The sequence below is a fragment of the Megalops cyprinoides genome, chromosome 16 (genome assembly GCF_013368585.1).
Source record: "Megalops cyprinoides isolate fMegCyp1 chromosome 16, fMegCyp1.pri, whole genome shotgun sequence".
Classification (NCBI taxonomy): Eukaryota; Metazoa; Chordata; class Actinopteri; order Elopiformes; family Megalopidae; genus Megalops; species Megalops cyprinoides.
The window spans coordinates 21,726,884-21,747,738 of NC_050598.1; the positions used below are offsets into that span (position 1 = coordinate 21,726,884).

General features: G+C 40.6%; 1 protein-coding gene across 1 annotated transcript in view; it reads right to left on the minus strand.

Moving 5' to 3' along the window:
• Positions 1-8,710: 8,710 nt before the first annotated feature.
• Positions 8,711-20,855, minus strand: part of aff2 (AF4/FMR2 family, member 2) — a 156,997-nt gene continuing 144,852 nt past the window's right edge. Inside the window, exons 12-21 of the mRNA XM_036547901.1 lie at positions 20,638-20,753; positions 18,087-18,333; positions 17,271-17,407; positions 16,729-16,792; positions 15,581-15,717; positions 15,085-15,156; positions 13,286-13,379; positions 12,924-12,973; positions 10,523-10,713; positions 8,711-9,145 (exon numbers count right to left, since the gene is read on the minus strand). Coding sequence (XP_036403794.1) covers positions 9,024-9,145; positions 10,523-10,713; positions 12,924-12,973; positions 13,286-13,379; positions 15,085-15,156; positions 15,581-15,717; positions 16,729-16,792; positions 17,271-17,407; positions 18,087-18,333; positions 20,638-20,753 — 1,230 coding nt within the window. The 3' untranslated portion in view covers positions 8,711-9,023. The remainder of the gene's footprint in view (positions 9,146-10,522; positions 10,714-12,923; positions 12,974-13,285; positions 13,380-15,084; positions 15,157-15,580; positions 15,718-16,728; positions 16,793-17,270; positions 17,408-18,086; positions 18,334-20,637; positions 20,754-20,855) is intronic.

The window sequence follows — 20,855 nt, forward strand, 5'->3', positions numbered from 1 at the left end:
TGCATTATGCTGCACACCATACCAAAAAACCCTCCCCAGAAAGTATGATATTAAAACAGAAAAAGTGTTTTTGTGTGTAATGTCTAAGGGACTTTACTTTAGGATTCTCAGCCATAGCATTTGTATTTAATTTATTTGCCTTATTATTGTAAACATCAAACTGTGACATAAGAAAAAAAACATAACTGTTCCAGCAGAAGGGAAATAATTATGACTAGCAAGCATGTATTCTTTCATGGAAGGCTTCCAGGAAACATGAGGAAGGGACAAATCAATGTGTGCATTAATGTACTTGCACACACACCAGCAGGGCGGTGGCAGACCAAGAATGAATCAAAGCTTTCTATGTTCCGCTGAGCCAGACGGGAGACCCGCAGAATCCTCTGCTTGTTGCAGGTGTTAAAGAGCAGATATAAACAGCCAAAGGCCAGTCTGTATTTGCTCTTGGGTCAGGCTGTCCCTCCAGGGAAAGCCTTGTCTGGCTCTTGCTCACAATGAATGACTTCCTGGTATCCTCATCATCCACATGCAAGCTGAGAATATGACTCAGAGACATAGGCTGGGAGGGAGGGAGCACAGACTCTACTATACCATGTTGATCAGTGCATAGAAGACACTAAAGTACCATGCCTCTGTCTTCTGGCACAGAAAAGGGTATTTAAATGGGTATTTAAAGCCACATCATGCACAAATGAAACCTCTTGCTATGCCCACGAGTCGCCTACAGGCAGGATGGAACAGCTGGAGGGAAACTGATGAAGAGAATCCACATTTCAAGACCTTTCTTCTCCTTATATCCTGTAATGATGTGGAACTGCAGAGAGCATAACAGCTTCTTATCTCCTAGCACATGTTATTAAAGGAGCAGGGCAGAAAGACTTCTATAAACATGTAGCTGTTCTGATGTTAATTAAAGCCATAATTACTCAATGATAATTCAATGAATAAATGAGTTAATGTAAATGTTTGACTAATTTCATATTTTAATGTTAATACCATATTGCTTGATATGCATTAATATTGGTGTTGATATTAACATTTTCAATGCTTTTATTTAGAAAAATAGAGAACAATGATCTCATTCATACTTAAGGAGACGTTTCATGGTATTTGAATTAAAGATACATTAATGGAAGCAAGAAAATAAATTAGTCTAAGAATTGTAATTAATATAATTATTTTAAAATATACTGTAACCAGAAGGAAGCCCCTGAGGTGGCAGAATGAGTGTGATATCACCCAAACCACTGTGAATATGATTCCCACGATGAATGCAGTGTTTAATAAATGAAAAAAGAAAAAAAAAAGAAAAACAAAACCCAAACAGGGATTGGTCTGGTGCAGAGCACAGGTCAAAGCACAGTCCAGGTTCTCATCCAAAACAAGCTCATACCCAGAAAATCTTTCTAGCATAAAGCAAACTTTCCCAACTCAGTTTCCACTCAGACCAACAATCCAAACCACTATAGCAGGCACATGTGTGAAGGCTTCTTTAAGCAGGTGCTGACGAACCCAAATCATCATCAGGTGTGTCCAATGGGGAATGGTGGTGTGGGCTGGCAAAGGGGCGGAGCCTTGGTGTGGTGTGGGAGCCACTTGTCTCCTCATCATGTCACAATATTCATTCTTTACACTGTCTGACCATAAAACGAGGTCTCCATATTATTTTCCGGGATATGCAATGTGGTCAGCCTACTACACTATGGCAATAATATTATCATTGTTAATGATACTATATTCATTCTACTGTATATCACTGTATTGCTATTTTACTGAATACTGCACTAATACTTAACTAAAAAACAATGAATAAACGTATCAATGCATTATATTACTGTAAATGTACAGATGCCTCTACATTGAAAACCACAGTAACTTTCCAGGGTGGATGCAGATGGATACTTTACTGGATAAGTGTATGACACATTTTTCATAGGTGATGGGTGCATCTATTAGTAAAATACTAAATGTTTTTAGAGCAGATATCCTACACATTACCTTTGTAATATAACTCTTTTTAACTAATATTACAGAGCAAGTGGTAAGTCACCATGATAATGAGTCGCTTCAACTTGAAATAAATTTGCACCTGTAACCCATGGAAATATAGCCATAGCAGTTGAAAAATTACTTTGATGGTGTGCAACGCCATGAAAATTTATCTTTGAGATTATTTTATTGCATGGTTACCCCAGGCAATTAAATCAATAAATCTTTACTGTCAGGGTGCTGGCATGGAGCCAAGAACAAATGAAACGATCGGGATCAGTAAGTAAAAGAGCTGTTGACACCTCATTTTGTAAATTATTTACCATGGTGAGATTGCTATTCTACTGAAAGGCATCTGACTGATGCTGTAAACCTCAGTGTGTACCACTGCACCAAAAACGTAAATTAGTAAGCATGCCTGAGCATGTAAATTGCTCCTGCAATGAATGAATAAAAAGTCAATAGTTCAGTAAATGTTGCATTCCGAGGCAAGGCATGTAAATCTAGACTTAAATGCACTGCGTTTGTGATGTCAGAAGTGTACTATTTAGGGAAGATCCGTGACTGAAGGGCCAGATTCTTACCCGCTTTCTCTTCTCACTTAATCTAACATGGAAACGTGCTGCTCAGTAGTGCAGGTCGGTAGGAGTTACCGCGGTGTGTGTGTTGTGGTGGCGGTCTTTAACCCTAATCTGCATGGGGTGGAGACTCACTCACTCACACCTCCTGAGCTGCATAACCCAGCAGTCCTCCTGCGGTGACAATGATGACCATGGAAAGTGCTTATTAGCGTCCATATCGAGACGGTGGGGTTGTGCCGCATGTCTCACTAAACACTCCCCCTGGAGCCCACCGTAAGTATTCATAGGAAGTCTCTCGCCTTCCTGGTGGGTGGCACACATCAGCGATCCACACGACTCCACCGTAAACTGAGAGGAAAGTGCACCTCAGCGGGATTGCCTCGTAGAACCTGTCATCACCACAAGCCATTCTCACTAGAGCAGGTGTGTACAGCTAATGTTTTGCGGTATCAATGGATCTCTATTGATGATTTTCTAGCTAATTAAAAAAGTAAAATATTGAAGCTGTGTATAGTATCATACATACATACATACATGATTTGTCTTTGCTTTTCTATATATAGTTTTTCTTTTATCCTGATGTATAAACATGTAGAGGGGATGCCAGTCAAGTCAACTTTTGCTCAGTTTTCCACATGTACAGAAGACTTCACATTTGCACATCTATGATCTCTATTATGTGATTCACAGTGAATCCTTTGTATTTTCACACATAATTCACAGGACGTATAATACCCTGAACTGAATAAAATGAGACCTTCCCTCAATGTCTTCATTTTTATGTACAATTGAGCCTGTTTGTTCAGAAACAATTATACAGGTTCATACCATTTTTTATTTCATTTTTACTGAGACATTAAACATTTAAAAACATAACTACAGTTTTAATTTTTTGTTCATTACATATGACAGTTTTCTTATAAAATAAACATACAATAGGCAAAAATAAAATAAAAAAATCTGCAGAACTTGTGCAACACATTTGAAATACAAAGCAAACCAGGCAGGAAAAATTTTCTTTGTACATAACGCAATGAAAATGAACTCTTACAACTATACAATAATGAATCAATATCATAACAATTACCCTGCTCTGTACAAAAACAAACTAACTAAAAACTTTACAGAGATAGCATGCCTGAACAAAGACTTCCTCTGTCATTGCAATTTATTTTTACAACAATGTCCTTCTTCGACTTCCGACCAAACCTCGGCGAGAACGAAAAGGCTATTTACTTGGAATGGTAACCCTGTCCTTCCCAGATGTTTCATTAACATCCTGTCGGGAATAGGTAGCATTTACACATGTATTTAAAGCTTGAGCCTCAAGGTACAGATCATTTGCTTGTCTTTGTGAATTTCAGAATCATTAAACATTGGCTAAATTCCTTATGATCACTGAAAAAATATTTCAATTCATAATGCACTCTGTGTTAGAATATCTAAGTTATAGATCAAACTATCAATTAAGCTGTTATTATGATAATTGGTCTGCCTGGAATTCACCTAAATGGGATTTTTAAACACAAAAGAGGCTGCAGTTAGGTAAATGCAACACTTGATTGAAACATTTTGTAGACTTTGCCTTTGGGATATTGCTTCAATTCTCTGTCAGAATTTTCCAGCTGTCATGTTAAAATTTTATAATAAATTCATATTAATTGGGTTTTGTTTGTTTTTTTTTTAGTTAATGCAAAGGGCCTTGATGATCATTTTTTTATTGGGTAGGATGTCCAGACATGTTAAGTAAATGCCTTTTCAGCTATATTATGTTTTTTTGTGGTTGTTTTCAGAAGGTATGTACATAATATGTAGCTATTATTACTTTCTCTTAAAAAAAAGAGTTTGATAATACAAATCTAACACTCTCTGGGTCAGAGTGACATTACTGAAAGCAGAGGCAATACACTGAACTGGATAGGATACAGAATACTAAAGCTGAGGGATGTGGGACGTTACACGTCTGTCTTATGTGCAAAGCAATGGATTCCCAACACCGTTTCTGCGACTTTCAGTCCAAAGCACACTTCCATGTGGTACAATCCTCAACAAACAAAAGGACACAAACCATGAAGCACTTCATTGTACTGTACAGATATACATGTTTGGACAGCGGGATCATCAGCAGATGGGTGATCTTCATTTTCTCACCTAAAGGACAATTTGGTCAGTCACAGGGCGTGTAGATGGAAAAAGGGCTCAAGATGGCTCTCCGCATAGTTCTAAAGGAATATAAGATACAAACTTTCATGACTTGTATTTGCACACAAGTCACTTTCCATGAAATACGGGTTGGTATAAACAGTATGCCAAGTACCACAGAGCGACTGAGATGAAGAATTGCAGTCACAGACATGCCACTTTTAAATGGCACTTTTTCACATTAAAAATAATGCTCAGCTACTCCAATGACTGAAATGTGTTTTTAACGTCCAATTGCATGTAGCCATAATTAACAGTGAAGAGGTATTTGCTATGTCCGTGTTTTCTACCAGGCCTAGTCCAGCCTGGTGGATTGATTAAATCTGCCATAAATGTTAATCTGCATCAAATTATTCGGCCTTTAATTGACCAACATGGCATGTTAGTTTATGTTAACTAAGTGCTATTTACAGTGTTCAATTCATGGAGCTAAGACAATGCAGCCTGCAGGGAGCATGTAATTGAGGATAACTCATTTTCAATGTAAGTAAAACAATGGAAGCAGAGACGGCAACAGTCAAGGACTAGACTGACGCCCTTGCTCGGTAGTTGTGTCGTTTCATTCCATAAATGAAAAGCAGCCTTTTGACTCCTTAAGACATAAATTACACTTTACAAACAAACACACAATGTTTAGTTATCATGTTAAAATAAAAAAATAGTATTGTGCGGTGTTGATAGTCTGGCAAAGGAATGCAAGTAAATTCATATGCTGAGGGAACTGCATTGAATGTGGTCAGAGTGGGAACCTTTGCCTTTCTGAGGCTTGTGTCCCAACATGCATTTCCAGCTGCTCCAGTCCTTTGCACAGAAAGGAAGTAAGACGTTGGCACAGAGTTCTGCTTGTTTGAACATGGGAGCATGAAGGCAAAGAAAGGAAATCATCCAGCTCTCCTTCCTCGTAAGCACAGTGTATGAGTCCAGCACCCTGGGGTGACCCACTTTAACATGGCCTATTACGATTTCAGGTGAACAGAAGAAAGAAAGACAACAAACACACCCATTCAAGGAAGACCCCTTAGCTGGTATCATTGTTATCAGAGAAATATTTGAAATCTATATGGCGCATAATCAATTCACTTTTTATACTTTTCAGATTTACTTTAAAAGACTGAATAAATTCATGACACATTTTCAGACATTTTCCACAAAATATTTGTCTTAAGACACCAATTTTTGCATTAGCATATGAAGGAGCCTACAAAAAATCTAAATATATGCAGCAGTGATATTCTGGCTAAATGACAACCCTGTTATATGCAAGCCCCTTCCTTTTATTGAGCTATTAATATTAATAAAACTGTCATAACCCTCAGATATCAGCCAACTAATTTAAACAATACTAAGTGGGGAGCAGGTTATGCCGTAAATAAGTTAGCATCGTAACAGCTGTTTAATTTTGACCAGTAACAGATGGCACCTCATTCGGTCCTCTTAATAATTTGTTTGGGGCACAGGGAGGATATTCTAGTAAGAAATCGATTTTGCAATCTCAGTGGAAATCACCCATTTCAAATCAGCCTTTCTTCCTCATAAAACCAACTCGGGGTATTAAAACGTGCTTCCTCTGTGCCAACGCCTGGAAATATAGCTGCTTGTTTATACTATGGGATGGATGGAGTATCGGGAGCCAGTACTATCTGGTATTGACTGCCTGCCAAAGGGGCACAGATTTCCCTGACAGAATGGCTTGTCTCTGACGAGCAAAGGAACAGCTGCGAAAAAGCCACTCGGAAATTTACAAACTGCTCCGTGAAAAAGGGACGACAGTTGGTAACTTTGGACTGGAAGAGAGAATTTCACCATCATTTGCATAAAACAAATACACGCACCTTATATTTCCTATGCTTTAGGGTGACTGATGATTATTATGAGATTATAAACAAAAAAAAAAAGGTTTTTGTTGGGAAGAATCAAAGCGTTGTCCTTGCCAACCGCAGTAAAGGAAGGAGCCGTGCAGGCTTTTCTTAAACAATGCATTTTTGCTGAGAGAATCATTTCTGATGTTGTTTAAATTGGTACATGTTGTACAACAACTGATATTACCTAAATATTGCTATTAGTCCTTGGAGTGGTATTTTACTATTGCACTACAATTTTGTTTCTGAGTATAATTAACACTGTTTATGAGGCTACGTACATCATGAAAAAACACTTGCATCAACAAAAACAATACTTAATGTCAAGTGCGAGCAAGTCATTAATTAAGTCTAATAATTTACTTAGTGTAGTCTGTGTTCATAATTGTTTTTGCCATTTGTTTTTCTGCCGTCATCACAACAGTAACTCAGTTCGAAATTTGAAATAAATAAGTTATACATTTGCATTTTAAAGCCAAAACTGGTATCACCATCATCAGTAAAAAGTATATCAATAAATAATTGTGGCTTTATGAAAAAAATCTAATATACCAATATGGTATGGAAAAATCATTTAGATTCATTCTTGTTCTTAAATATAGACTCTAGTAATTTTCCACTGGGTAAGGAGGCACTTTGTAAAATCTTGGTGAAAAGCACATTTCTCACACACCTTCATTGTCTCTCATTCACATTCAGCAGTGTTGAATGGGTCAACAGAAGCATATCAGCTGGTCGCTATGGAAAGACAGGGACTAGAGAACACAGAGAACAGTTACTGGAAACGTGCTCGTGTCACACGTGCACCACTCAATCCACACACATACCTAAAACAAGGCCACTCCCACTTTCTCACGTATGATGCCCAGGTGAGCTTCTGAGTGAAACTGCTTACATCTCATTGAAGGCAGCTCTTTATATCCTGTCACCATTTATCTACCAGATGCCGAAAAAAAAAAAAAGTAAAACTGTGTCTTGTCCATGTAAGGAGATTATATACTTCGGTAATTTGTGTAATCACTGATCCTGGTTCAGCAATCCTGAGAGAGATTGCTTCAAGGCAGAAAACTTATACTTATATGTACATGCAACATTAAATAAACATTTAAATATTACAGAGTTCCCGTTTACAATAGTGTAGGTATGGCAAAGACTGGAGATGCTGATTGACTGAACCTTACTCGAGACTCTTCTACATCATGGGTTAACTTGCTGATAATGTTAGGATGGTAGATATCCATCCAAACACATTCTAACATGAAGGACTTTGTGTAACACAGGAAGAAATGCTTTCCCCATGCCAGGTAGGCAAAGCAGGCTTTAGCCTGCCTGGCTATATACTGTAGGCTGAAACACAATGCACAACAGGCACCGAATTAACACTCAGACTTGAAAGATGAAAAGATGATGAAAACTATATTTAGTTAATCTCCTTTTTGTGGGATATAAACTAGTCCCTTTAAAATGGTGCAGCAAGTGTGTACAGTCTTTCAGAGGAGTGTAGCGGAATGCGTAGCACATCAATAACCCACTTGTATTTGATATTGAGAATTTTGTTTCATTTGTTGAATCAAATCACAATTAAACCTTTTAATATGAGTTCTTTTTGATGTATGGTCTCCTTGTTGCTTTCACAGATGGATGTTATAGGGAGAAGAAATTCTACTGGAACATAAATAAACAGCTAGTAAAATTTTGCATGCTAAAATATCAGATTCTCATCTTCTCAGGATATTGAATTGCATCTCAAATTTACCTGTAGCCCACCAAGAAATCATTCTCATTATTCCGATATTATGTCATCTACATATCTGTAGGCAATCAACTAGTGAATTAAATCCACATGACATTTTCAAAACATAAAAGTACTACATGTATAAAATAATAAAATTGTAAATATGTGATTTCATGAAATAAAATATGTACTCCATATCTCCCACTGCAATTCATGTGTGAAAGCATGCTTGCAGCTTATTGAGATGTATTGTGATGCATATTGTGGAAAAGAAAAAAAAAAAAAACACGGTCCTTTTGAGGACAGAATCAAATCTGCCATCAAATCTCTCTCGCACAGTGCCACTCAAGGTTCATCCACAATACTGGTAGCTTCCCCTTGCAGGATCGTAGTGTTAAAAAAAAAAACAAAAAAAAAAACACTTTGTCGCTCATTTCCTGGAATTTCAACATTCCTTAAAATCCAGTGGGAACTTGGAAGCAAACGAAACAGAACGCGTATGTGTGCTGTAAATGAGAAGGCCTTGGAGTTGGTCTTGCTGGCGAGGGGTGGGGCGGGGGTAGGGAAAGGTCCTTACGGTGGAATGGGTGGAGATGGAGATGCTGGTAGAGGTAGTGATGGAGACGTGAGAGACGGAGTGCGGCGGCGGCCGTGGCACTATAGCAAGTGGGCCTCTATCCGCAGCCAGTGTAGCCCCTGCCGTATGTAGCGCACCAGTTCTGTCATACTGCTCTGCTGGGTCAACGGCTCCATCACAGAGTCCAGCTCCTGAAAGAACTCTGCAGGCAGGGTGGGAAGGAGGAAGAAAGAAAGACGGAGGAAACTGATGAATCTTAGGTTAATGAATAATTCAAATCAATGAAAGACGAAACACACTATCACTATTCTGTACATCAAAAAGAGCACCCCGACTTTGTGCACCTTTGACTGACCAAAGTGAAACTTCTGATCAGTGTCTCACTCCCACCAAACACACTGCCTGACAGCTGCTACTGGAGCAAATTACCAGTGCAGATGGAAAGGAATAGAACATTGGATTAACCTCTTGTGGGTGACCAGAGAAGCTGTGAGCCTTCTCACTACATCCAGCAGCAACAACGGTTTCAATATGCTTTCTCCTTGTAATGGACGGGAAGGGACAGGAAATCCCACTTCAACATGATTTTTAAGTTGCACTGCTTCTCTCTGTGTCTAGAGGTTGATCGATACACAAACAAGTTATTGCTGTTTGGCATGTATCTGTTATTTTCTGCCACTGCACATGGGGAAAATCAAGGAGCAAGTCCTGATTCAGTGGGGCATCACTGGGCCTGAAGTGAAGTTTAGAGGAACGAGAGTTTACTCACTTCTTTAACTGGCCATTCAAAAGCACTCTCAGCTACTCACTAACATGTTTGGAGCCAGATAATTACAGTATTACAGGAACCAAAGTTTGATAGTGATTCCATAATTGTTTCTGTGTCAATGCTCCTGTGTTCTGTAGTTTTCACATAGGAAATGAATCCCCTTAATCTCTGTAATAATATTGGGAGAGCTGTAGTATTTACTGAAGAATTCAAAATGTTTAACAATGTATTACAAGTTAAGGTCTAAGAACAGTGAATGTAGATAGAGAGTAGTTAAAATAAAAAATCATACTGCCAGCAAGAAGTAATTTCTCATTCAGGGAGCTGTTAATGCAATGGAAAATCTCGTAGTGGTGTCAGAGACTCTGTGAGATTCCAGACCAGGTGTTATATAAGAAACCAAGATGACCTGAATAGCTTCTTCTTGCCTTATACCTTCTTTTATTCTTTACTTGTGGCACTAGTTCAATGAGAACGCATATAACTTTGAGACTTTGTTGCAATACTAAATGTTTTATCGTTAACAGTGCAGTGTAGCATAGTGGTTAAGGAGCAGGACTCGTAACCGAAGGGTTGCCGGTTCAGTCCTCGCTGCTACTCTGCTGTTGTACCCTTGGGCAAGGTACTTAACCCACAGTTGCTTCAGTAAATATCCAGCTGTATGAGCTGTATGAATGGATAACATAGTAAATAACTGTAACCTATGTAAGTCACTTTGGATAAAAGCGTCTGCCAAATGAATAAATGTAAATCTACATGTTTAACACAAAACAGTGATGGCAAAAGTAATAGATGTAGTAGCCGCAGTACCTTGGCTCTCACGCGACAGTTTGTCGGCAGTGTCCCAGTGCTCGTAGCTGCGCAGGATGTTATTGGTGATGTTGACGTGGCTGGCGGCCATGTGGTGGATGCGCTGGGGAATGGCCACGCTGCCGTTGCTGCTGCTGGCTGAGCTGACCGGGGACGGGCTCAGGGACATGGGAGAAGGGGTACCAGCGCTCCTGGAAAAGGACAGCAGTGAGTGGCGTGGTGTGTTGCTTAGACCTCCCTCACAGCAAAGCAGATGCTAACAATCATAGAACCAATTCAGCCTTCTGTCTTCTCAGTTTCACTGGTCCCATTCAGGTGTACCAGACCCTGCTCAGTTGGCTAAGAGCTCTTCACATTTTTCAGGTCTTTCAAAGTCTTTTAAAACTGACTCCAGATTCCTTCCAGCAGTGTCGGAGGTCAAACCCCTCAATCCACCTCACACTCCACCCTACCGCTGTACACTGTGACAAAGTGCTGTTGAAATGATTTTGTCTGCCTAAGTACAGTTTACCTACAGTTGTCAATGTGGAAACCAGCCTTTAGTTGCCACACTAAAATTCTAGTTGTAAATGGCAATGAGGTTAACGTAATTAGCATTCGAGTATAGTTCAACAACAATAAGTCAGTTTGAAATAGGTTTTTGCTTGTTTGCAGAAATCAGAGATTTACCATAATCCATTAGCTACATCAGTACTTTAATGACCATCCATAACCGCATGCAAATACACACTGCCTACACTCAGTAACAATTTAACAGTGCCATGTGTCCACATTCCAGTTCTCAGTTGGAAAACCAAGCAGCACACCAAAAGCACAGATTATTAAATCAGCAGATGTACTGAAGGCAGCTGCTAAGGAGCTCCCTGCATTCTGAAGTAGTCATGGCTCATTAAAAACAGCAGTTATCCAATGAATTCACCGATACCTTTCGCTTCATTTTGTACCAAATGTTTCTCACAGAAATGCAACAAAATGCAAAGACATTTCTTTCCAGAAATTATCCATTTTACCTCCCAGGCCACGCAAAGCTACTCCTGGGAGGTAATGTAAACGCTATTAAAAAATGATGTGGACTTGTATTTGGAAATTGACTACTGTAATCATAGCATAATTTTTATACAGTGATAGATTGAAGCTGTGGTCCTGACTGAGGGATACGTAGCTGTCAGCTCTGCTGGTTCTGGCCCAGAGGTCAGAGTAAGATTCCATTAAAGAAATCTATCAGCCGTGGGTTTACTGTGAATCTCTGACCCAGGAAGGCTGAGCAGTACAGCCTCGCATTTAGCCAATAATGCTCTTTCATCAAGCTTAAATGCTAATCGCTAACGCTGATTTGAACTGCCTGAGCGTCGAACTGGAGCCTTTCTTCCCAAACAATTATGCCTTGATTTTCTGTCAGCCAGTTCCAGCCATCAATCAGAGGACATATTCATCAGTCTTTTAGTGAGAAGCCCAAACAATCAGACTGCAGGACCTGTAATTCGGCAATAAATTGAAAGGTGCTCGCCCTGTGAAGTTAAATTATGTTCCCTGTCAACCTCACTGCTCGTTCTTGGGCAGTTTGGGGTTTTTACTCAAATAAACAATCCCCTAGAAGCTGGAAAAATGAAAATAACACACGATTCGTGATTGCAAAGGACACACAAAAAAAAAAACCCTAAACAAAACAACGCCTGGAAAAGAAGCCCAAGTGGAATTTAATGTTGATTACAGTTGAGGCAGGTAGAGGGAGGTAATACGAAGAGATTAAGAAACATGGCTAAAAGCTTACAGGAACATGGTGATCTGGGACCATTGCATTGGAGTGCCTGAGGCTGACCGACTTTGACAGCTACACTTGCTGCACCCCAATGGGCCGGTCGGCCCTGAGCCCCAGCGCCAGCTCCAGTCCTCACCCAGACAGTAATCTAAACCTGTCCACACACATGGGGTTCCTGCAGGTTGACTTAACCCTGAGTCCACCTTGCCAAGTGCTCTCATTTGCTAATACTCGTCATTGCAGAGACACTTTCTGGCATACGTCACAGTGTCAGCATTTTGTCCCATGAACGATTAAACTTTGAAAACGCTTTGAAAGCAAGTGGCAGGAAGTTTGACATGAGAAGAAGTTATGGATGTCAGCCTGCCAGTTTCTCTGGGCCATGGGTTATGCGCACCCTTGGCACCCTAATGTGAGAAGCCCTCTGGAGAGCGAAGACATCTGTGTGTTGAAACTCCCTCTATTTCTAAAACTTTACAAATAAGTGCCTTTTGATTCATAATGCACCTGCTAGTAGATTAAAATTAATTTGCTGAAGCATTAAGTATACCATGCCCTATATAGAAGAAGAGAAACAGTGAAGTTATACATCCATAGCACTAATTCAGAGGAGTTGCAGATTACAGGAATCAAACTGCTTACTTTCCATTGGATCCCCACGGTGAAGGTGCTTGTGAACTTTTTGCAGAGTTCTAAAGGGAAAAAAACAGGCTTGTTAACGCACTGATCCACAAACACTGCAGATAATTCTAACATATATCAAATCTGTTGGCAAAGCAATCAGCAAACAGCTACAGTAAAGTAAATGCAAACTTTATCAATGCTCGATGTAGCTAATTTAAAAATTCAATGTGCACACTAACTAGCAAAATGAGTGGTTTAGACATTATTCTGACAAATTAATTTAGATTATGAAAAAATAAATGGGCATTTGGGGCTTTTCATCTTTTTCCCTTTCCCCAACTCTCCATAAGATGCTACATAAAAGGAGGCAGAAAGGTTACCTTGAAATATTCCATCAATGAGCGGGAATACTTCATTGCATGGTCCTTTTTCAGTTTAAACATTCTCAAGTATAGAAGCGACAGACATCGATAGCTGCAGAGAGACACATAAAACATAACATCAAAAATTCAATTTAGCGCTTTGCACTGCATACACTTCCATCAGAAATCTTAAGAGGACAAATGAAATTACTACGTGTCAGTGTGGTTCACACAATCACTGAAAAGAGAGATGCTGAACTGATGACTGCAGAGCTGAAGGCCTTGTGCATGCAATAAAGCCACTTTGTTTGAGGAGGAAGACTATCATAGGAAAAGGAAGGATGCTCAACACACGCCTGGGTTGCGTTATATATCCTGGTGGTTATGTTCTGCAGAAACAGCCACACTGCTGACGGATGACTGACCTTTAGGCAGTGCGAGAGTGACACACCAGATGCTTGGGACATATGCAGAGCCCCATGATGTCAAATCAGCCCTGTCATATCGATAAGTCACACGGCAGACTTCTCAAACCTTCTCCAACTTAACGCCCAGCAGCAGATGCAAAATTATGCTTCTCAAACAGTGTGGAGATTGAAAGTCTGTATTCCCATGTTAAAAAAAAAAACAACCTTTTGATTTGGTTAGATTAACTGGTAGTTATCGTTAACCCAGCTAAAACACTCTATCCACATATTTTTTGAAGCCACTCATATAAAATGTCTATGCTAGTCTGTGATGAAAAAAGTTTACATCATCCCGTTAAAAAAGTTGTCCGTACAGTTCTGTGGCAGCTTGCTCCTCCTCTGTAGTGCTCCTCGAAAAACACAAGCCTGAAGCCTCAAGCTGCAATACACTTCGTCCTTAACATTTTAAAAAAGTGTTCATTTTTTCCAGTTCTTTGTGAAATATTTTTCATTTAATTTCAAGGACTACCACATGCAATGTACATGATCACTGTTATTTTTTACATTTTTCTTTATTTATTTGGCAGACTTGGCATCTTGGAAATGTACAAACAATAAAGGCTATGACCAGAGCAACAACAACAAAAACACAGATACAGAACAACCAACGACGATAAATTAGCACCAAGCTGGAAAGTGCTAATGTATAAGAAGTAAACAGTAACTGAATTTGCAAATGCACACAAAAACATGCACATGATGAATGACAATGATCTATTAGAGTAATATATGCATGCATGCATCATGATGTTGAATATGAGTAAAAAAAAAAGCTTGCTTTTAAAAGAAAAGTGAAAGGGCATTACAGTCAAAATGAGCAGAGACCATGGTTTCAAACATCACTTGTGAATATCTTAATGCTCCCCTTGAAATAAACAAGCCTCTGAGATATGACATGAGGCACATTCATTCACACTGTCTGCAGAATATATGTTTCAACTGCAGCCTAGAGAAAATCATTAGTTATCCTCTAATAGCTTAATGAAATACAAGAATAATGATCCACTTTAAGCTGATTAAGTGCTTTTGCCATGTTTTAAAGCTCCCTTCAAGATACATCCGATTGTGAGGTGCGATGGCTGAGAGGAGATTTAAGCAGTGTTTTAGCCAGGCAGAGGATTTAGCATATAATGTTTCGCATGTGCAGTGGATCTCAGAACCTGCCCTATACACCCACGCATGCAGGCCCAAGCGTTCACCACCAGCTACTGCACAAGGAATTGCCTCCATTCACTGGACCATTTACCATATACATAAACATGGAGATGACATTCATACAAATGTGTGTTCTGTAATCACATGAAGTATATTAAGAATTCAGACACACGAGGAGTCCTGAGCTCATCTTACCACAAAACAGCTAATTTCTTCTCGGCCACTGTTGCTGAATGACTGGTGAAGTTCTTTAACCTCATTGCGTACCTGTGAAAAACAAACAAACCCAGCGTCAATCAGATTTTAAAAGTCACTGTTGCTGGACTTGTTTCCTCCCTACGCCTTCCCTCCCCTCCCAGTGGCCTAAAAACTAAACACTGAAGTGTACTAGAGCTTTCCCAGAGGATCCTGCAGGAATGGCCTCTTGCCTCTTTAGCATGTAATGGGTTTTGATGAAAGGATTTCAATCACCGGCGCTGAAATCTCCGGGGGCTATGATGTTCTCGCAAATGTCCATCTATTTTAATTTCGGGCGACTTTAATGAAATGAGGGCAGCTAATTGCTTGAGTTGTGAGGTGGAGTCGCAGGGTGGTTGGTCATTAGGCGGGGTTTTGAATCCTCTTTTATTACAGTCGTGAAGGGTTGGGGAGTGCGGGGCCTCAGAGGCCGCAAGGGGGAGGGGACGTTAACCTGATGAGCTCCACGGTTTCCGAGTACATCGTGTACGGAGACTTGGCCTCTAAGGGGTCCCGCTCCATGGCATTCCCGCATTCGATGAAGGAGAGGGCGCCGTCGGCGTAGTTCACGGCTTTGCCAAACTTATCCTGCTGTGAGACAAAGGGTAGAACCGTAAGGAATCAAACACAGGACATCTCCTAAGGGGGGGCAGTGTCCCCGATACAAATTCGAAGCCTAGTGAAAACACTGCACACAAACTCACAAGCAGATACAATCTAAAGTGCACACAGGGGTGAGGATGAGCAAATGTTATTTCAGTGTCATTACTTCACAAACCTAAGGACTCTTGTGGGTCTTTTCCAGCTCTCATTCTCTGCTGTGATGTGATCTTGTACAAAAAAAGCAAACCATATCCCCTTTCTCAGCCGTTCTGGCCAAAGACATACAAATATGCATCAGTACATGGCTGCAACAGATTTACAGGCATCCCTTCTCTATAAAGCGCCTCTCAAGTGGGTTCTATACGTCTTACGTAAACCCTTTACCACAGACTGGCTGCTGAAAGATTCATCACGTCTCGTCCATTACAATCGTGTAACACGGACAATCAATTTCCTCCACTTTGTATTCATGGCCAGCTTTATACCCAGGTTTCAAATTTATGTCCTTAGAGATGTAACTTTCAATAAAGGACAATGTCTGAGAGATAATTGCTGGAATCTAATTACTAAAGGCCTATTTGAGACTGTTTGTAAATCATGAGCAGGGGCCTGCGTAGACGATGTTGGGAAGGTACAGCGTGTCGGTGCTCTGTCTATGATGGTTCATATTGTCTGACTCGCAGGACACATACACACACATACACACACACACACACACACACACACACACGTGCACACAACTACACACAATAATAACAACAACAACAATAATAATAATAATAATAATAATAGATGGAATCCACAGATGATTCACCTGCTAAAATTCAAACCCTCAAGTTCCATGTGGATATTGATACAGTACAGATATTCTGATATCCATTTTTCTATAACACAGTAAATATAAACAATTAATCATTTTAGGACCTACAAAAGCATTGGTTTTTACCCATTTTCTGCCTGGCGTTCACTCTTCTAACAGGTAGATAAAGCAGTAATTACCAGTGCATCTGCTTTGTGCTTTAACTTCTTGGCCTCCTGCATGTAGTAGTCTGCATTATGCAATCTGTGAAGAGTGACAGAATAATGCACACGGTTCAGTGAGTCCTATCTTGAGAATATTCAAGTCATCCATTTTTAAAGTTTTGTATGTAACTAGCGGAAGCATTATTCACAGTGCTGTTTTTCTTAACTTCTGACATCAACAGGACTATTATAAGCTCCTCACTTGTAGAAATTAGGCCAAAACTTTAAACTCACAAAAAAGGGAAAGATTTACCAAACAAATAAAGGGCACAGAACAATCTGAATCACACATCTAAAACATAACTTGGTAACACTGGTGGCTTCTGGTGGCTTCTATGGATTTTTTTTACTGAATGAAATCACTGACCCTGATCTTAATCACTGCAATAGTGATTCACACTTTGTAGATGGTTAGGAGAGAAAAATTAGATGATCAACACCAGGTCTGTGATTTGTGAGTTAGTGGGCGGGCAACTTTTGTTTTGGTTTAATCTTCTACAGCTATTCAACAGACATACGTGTCATTGAACATCAGCTTGGGCCTCCTGGGTTCCAAATTGTCCATTGACGTTGACGACGGGGTGGACCAAAGGTCTGGGTCAGGCTGATTGTTGCCATGGAAACTGCTGGAAGGCTTGCTGTGGGCATCGTCTTCCTGCAAGATGAGGGTACAATTAAAATGATCATTAGCATTCGCCGTTTCTCTGACAATATAGCACCGGTTTCATCAAGGATACATCTGCCGCTACATATATGGCTCATATACACAGGGTTATTCAATGCATTGGATCAATACGCATGTCATCAAAGCCATCCTGAATACCCCCCAAAGGATTATTAGATGTGGAAACATGCGGAAAATGTTAATCAAAGCCTTGAGCAAATGAATAATCAGAATAAAATGTCCAGCCCTGCAACTTTTCCACACCATTACACAGGTCTGCTTAATTTTCCCTAGAGTGTAGACACAGAACAAAAGGCCCTAAACCAAGAGCACACAATCTTGACATAGCATAATAAATTTAGGTAGCAAACTACATTTACTTCATAAACATATGTTACATTTTATATCTATCTTTTATATAAAAAATCAGAATTTTTAAAATAATTTAGACAGGATTACATCAATATGGAGTATGTATAGACTTTCTATACAAAAGTACTTTTTGTTTTCTGTTAAGGTCTCCATTGTATGATATTTGAAATAAGCATGTCCAAAAGCTCTTATTTAGACACCAGAAGGAAACCATTGTCAACAGATATTTAATCAAATCTAGACGTAAGCGCCTCAAATATTTTGGTTAGTGGCATCTTCCACTGCTCGTGTCACTTACCTTGGAATGTGCGGCCGATTTGCTGTCCGCTTTGCGGTGCTTGTGTGAGGAAGAGGACGACGACGAGGAAGAGGACGGAGGGAAGGAGCAGCCGGGGGTCAAGGTGCTGGACACGCTGGCGCCGCCCTCCTGGCTGAAGGAACTGCACTCGCTGCTCCTGCGCTGACGGACCGGCTCGTCGGAGAGAGGGGACAGGAGAGGGGGGAGGACCTTGTCCTCTCGCCTTCTGGGCTGCTTCTTGGACGAGCTGGATGGAACAGAAGGAAGCATAAAGCAGAATAACAATGCACGCCCTAACCTGGCGTCTCACACACCCACATCACCTGCATCCACAGAAAATCCTGCCAGTCTTACACTATAAGAGCGGCAGTGTCAATTCATGAACTGGCCCCACAGCGCAGACGGATGTGTAAAATTCAAAACCGTGATCAGTGTGTTCTGAGGGAAGGTGCCTAATGTATTCATACTGCTTGATAGTGCATTAGGATATAAAAATGTCCCCTGGAATATGAGTCATCGCTTTCGTAAGTAATTAAGCCAAATCACCATGAAAGTGCTTACACCACAACGTGTGATCCCAGGAGGAGGGAATACAATGAGAAATGTGCATGAATGCATGATTCAAATATGTTCTGCTATAAAATGCGCAGGAACTATCTGGGCATCAGTACCACACCGGGCACATCTTAAAAACTAAATTACTCTCAAATGGGAATTGAAATGCAGAACCGCACAAGAAAACACACACGCTCTGACACACGTACACTGAGTATTTTACATACACAGAATATTTCACAGTTGGGAGACAGGTGGGAGACAGCCCTCAACATGTGGTACTTCACTCTGCAGGAGTGAGTACTCCTGTGTCACAGTGCATTATGATGAGGAAAGGGAAGCAAAAATACACCCGTACAATGCTAACACTATTCTGCTGCTGCCCATGCACACAATACCATGAACAAGACATCCACCTCTTGGTAACAAACCCTGTTAGCAGGATACATTTCCAATTTTTTTTCTACCTCTTGCACATTTACATGTATTCTGGTACACCAATGTGTCTGTGCATGTTTGTCTTATTTTTTATTTGAGCTCCATTACACACAAATATTCACTTAAGACTCTGATGTCATTTTGAACATTGTTGTGTTGCCCGAGCCGCAAAACCACAGTAAAGCTTTGGTTGAAAATATATGATAAACATTGTAAACCAGTTTTTAAAAATATTTTCTTTTTTCTTATTGGACCCTGGAGCACCCCAGCACAGAAATAGACTTGGGAAAAAAGGCCTGGCACGATGATGAGTGGAAAATATTGATTGATCAAGCACTGCAACGGAGCCTCAGTGCGACAGGGGCCACTTGCAGATATATTTACAGTATCTACAAGACCCACTCCAAGACTGCAAGCAGGGTCACTCACTGGGGAACTCTGTGGACTTCAATTTGATTCCTAACAGTATCAAAATATCTGTGTTTTCACACATGGGCCACGGTTATCACTGAAGTATTTTCTACATTTGAAAAAAAAAATTGCACAATGAAAAGTTGCACAGTCTACGCCAGAGTGCTCTGAATCAATATGGGATTTGAAACCCCCTGAGGACACAATGAAAAAATATTTATCAGTTGGTACTGCACTTTTTCCACGGTTTTCACCAACAGGTTATATTTGCCCCCTTACCCGAACTCATGGGGATACAAAAGATACACTGTGCATAGAAAATGCTTACAAAGCTCCAGAGTGCTTCAAGCGTTACAAAATTGGACAGAAAAACAGTCTGGTTGTGAATCAAATTATCATTGAATGGACACTGTAACTTTAAAGATACAACACATTTTTGGTTTGTGGGCCAGAAAATGAGCAGAGGGCTCCTCGTAAAAATAAAAAAAGGTCTCATATCATTAAAATAAAAAAGGTGTCATATGGTTAAAAAGGAGAATATTCTTCTCTATAGATGTCCAGACACCAATTTAAAAGCAGTAGGGAAGGAAATATCACAGAAGGACCCAGGGAGGGGTGCGCTACATCGTAAGACATCAGATGAAACTCCTGTCTCACCTCATTCTGAAGATCCACAGCAATTAGTGTGGACGCTCCAGGGAGGACACTTGGGCTGGCAGAGAGACCCGATGACCCCTGTCTCGAGCGCTCCTTTGAAAAACCGCAGGCCTAGCTGGCACTAATTGAAAATCTAAAATTAGCGGCGGCGCCCCTGTCAGTGTCAAATTACCTTAATGCAACTCGACAAAGTGAACTGCCAATCGGGAGCGTAGCCTGGAGGGTGAATGGGTGCGGGCTCCAGCTGGGCCCTGTCCTCCCCGGCCCTCTGATACACCGAAGGTGCTCCGTTTGTGCCACAGAGGAGCCACACTTAAACAAGTGACACCTCCGCGCTGGCCACATGGGACTACCAGACTGTACACTACTGCCAAACCAGTGCAATAAGCTCTCAGATCCTTGACAGGAACCTCACGACTAAACAAACGAACCCGTTTTCGTCCCATGGCCAGAATGCAACTGATGCCTGCGTGTGCAAAGCAACACTTACTCTTTTGCGCTGGTGGTCTTGTGGCTGTGAATGGGGGATATGCAGGGGGGGAGAAGCACCATCTCTTTCTCCATCCGAAGCTTCTTGTTCCCACTGACGGCATCACAGTTCTCCGACTGTGGGGAATGGCACAAAACATAAAGCGTGAAACCTTTGAGTGTTATTCTGCCCTCGGCCAAATGTAGTTCTGCAGCGTGGATTTCTCATGCCGCAGGACA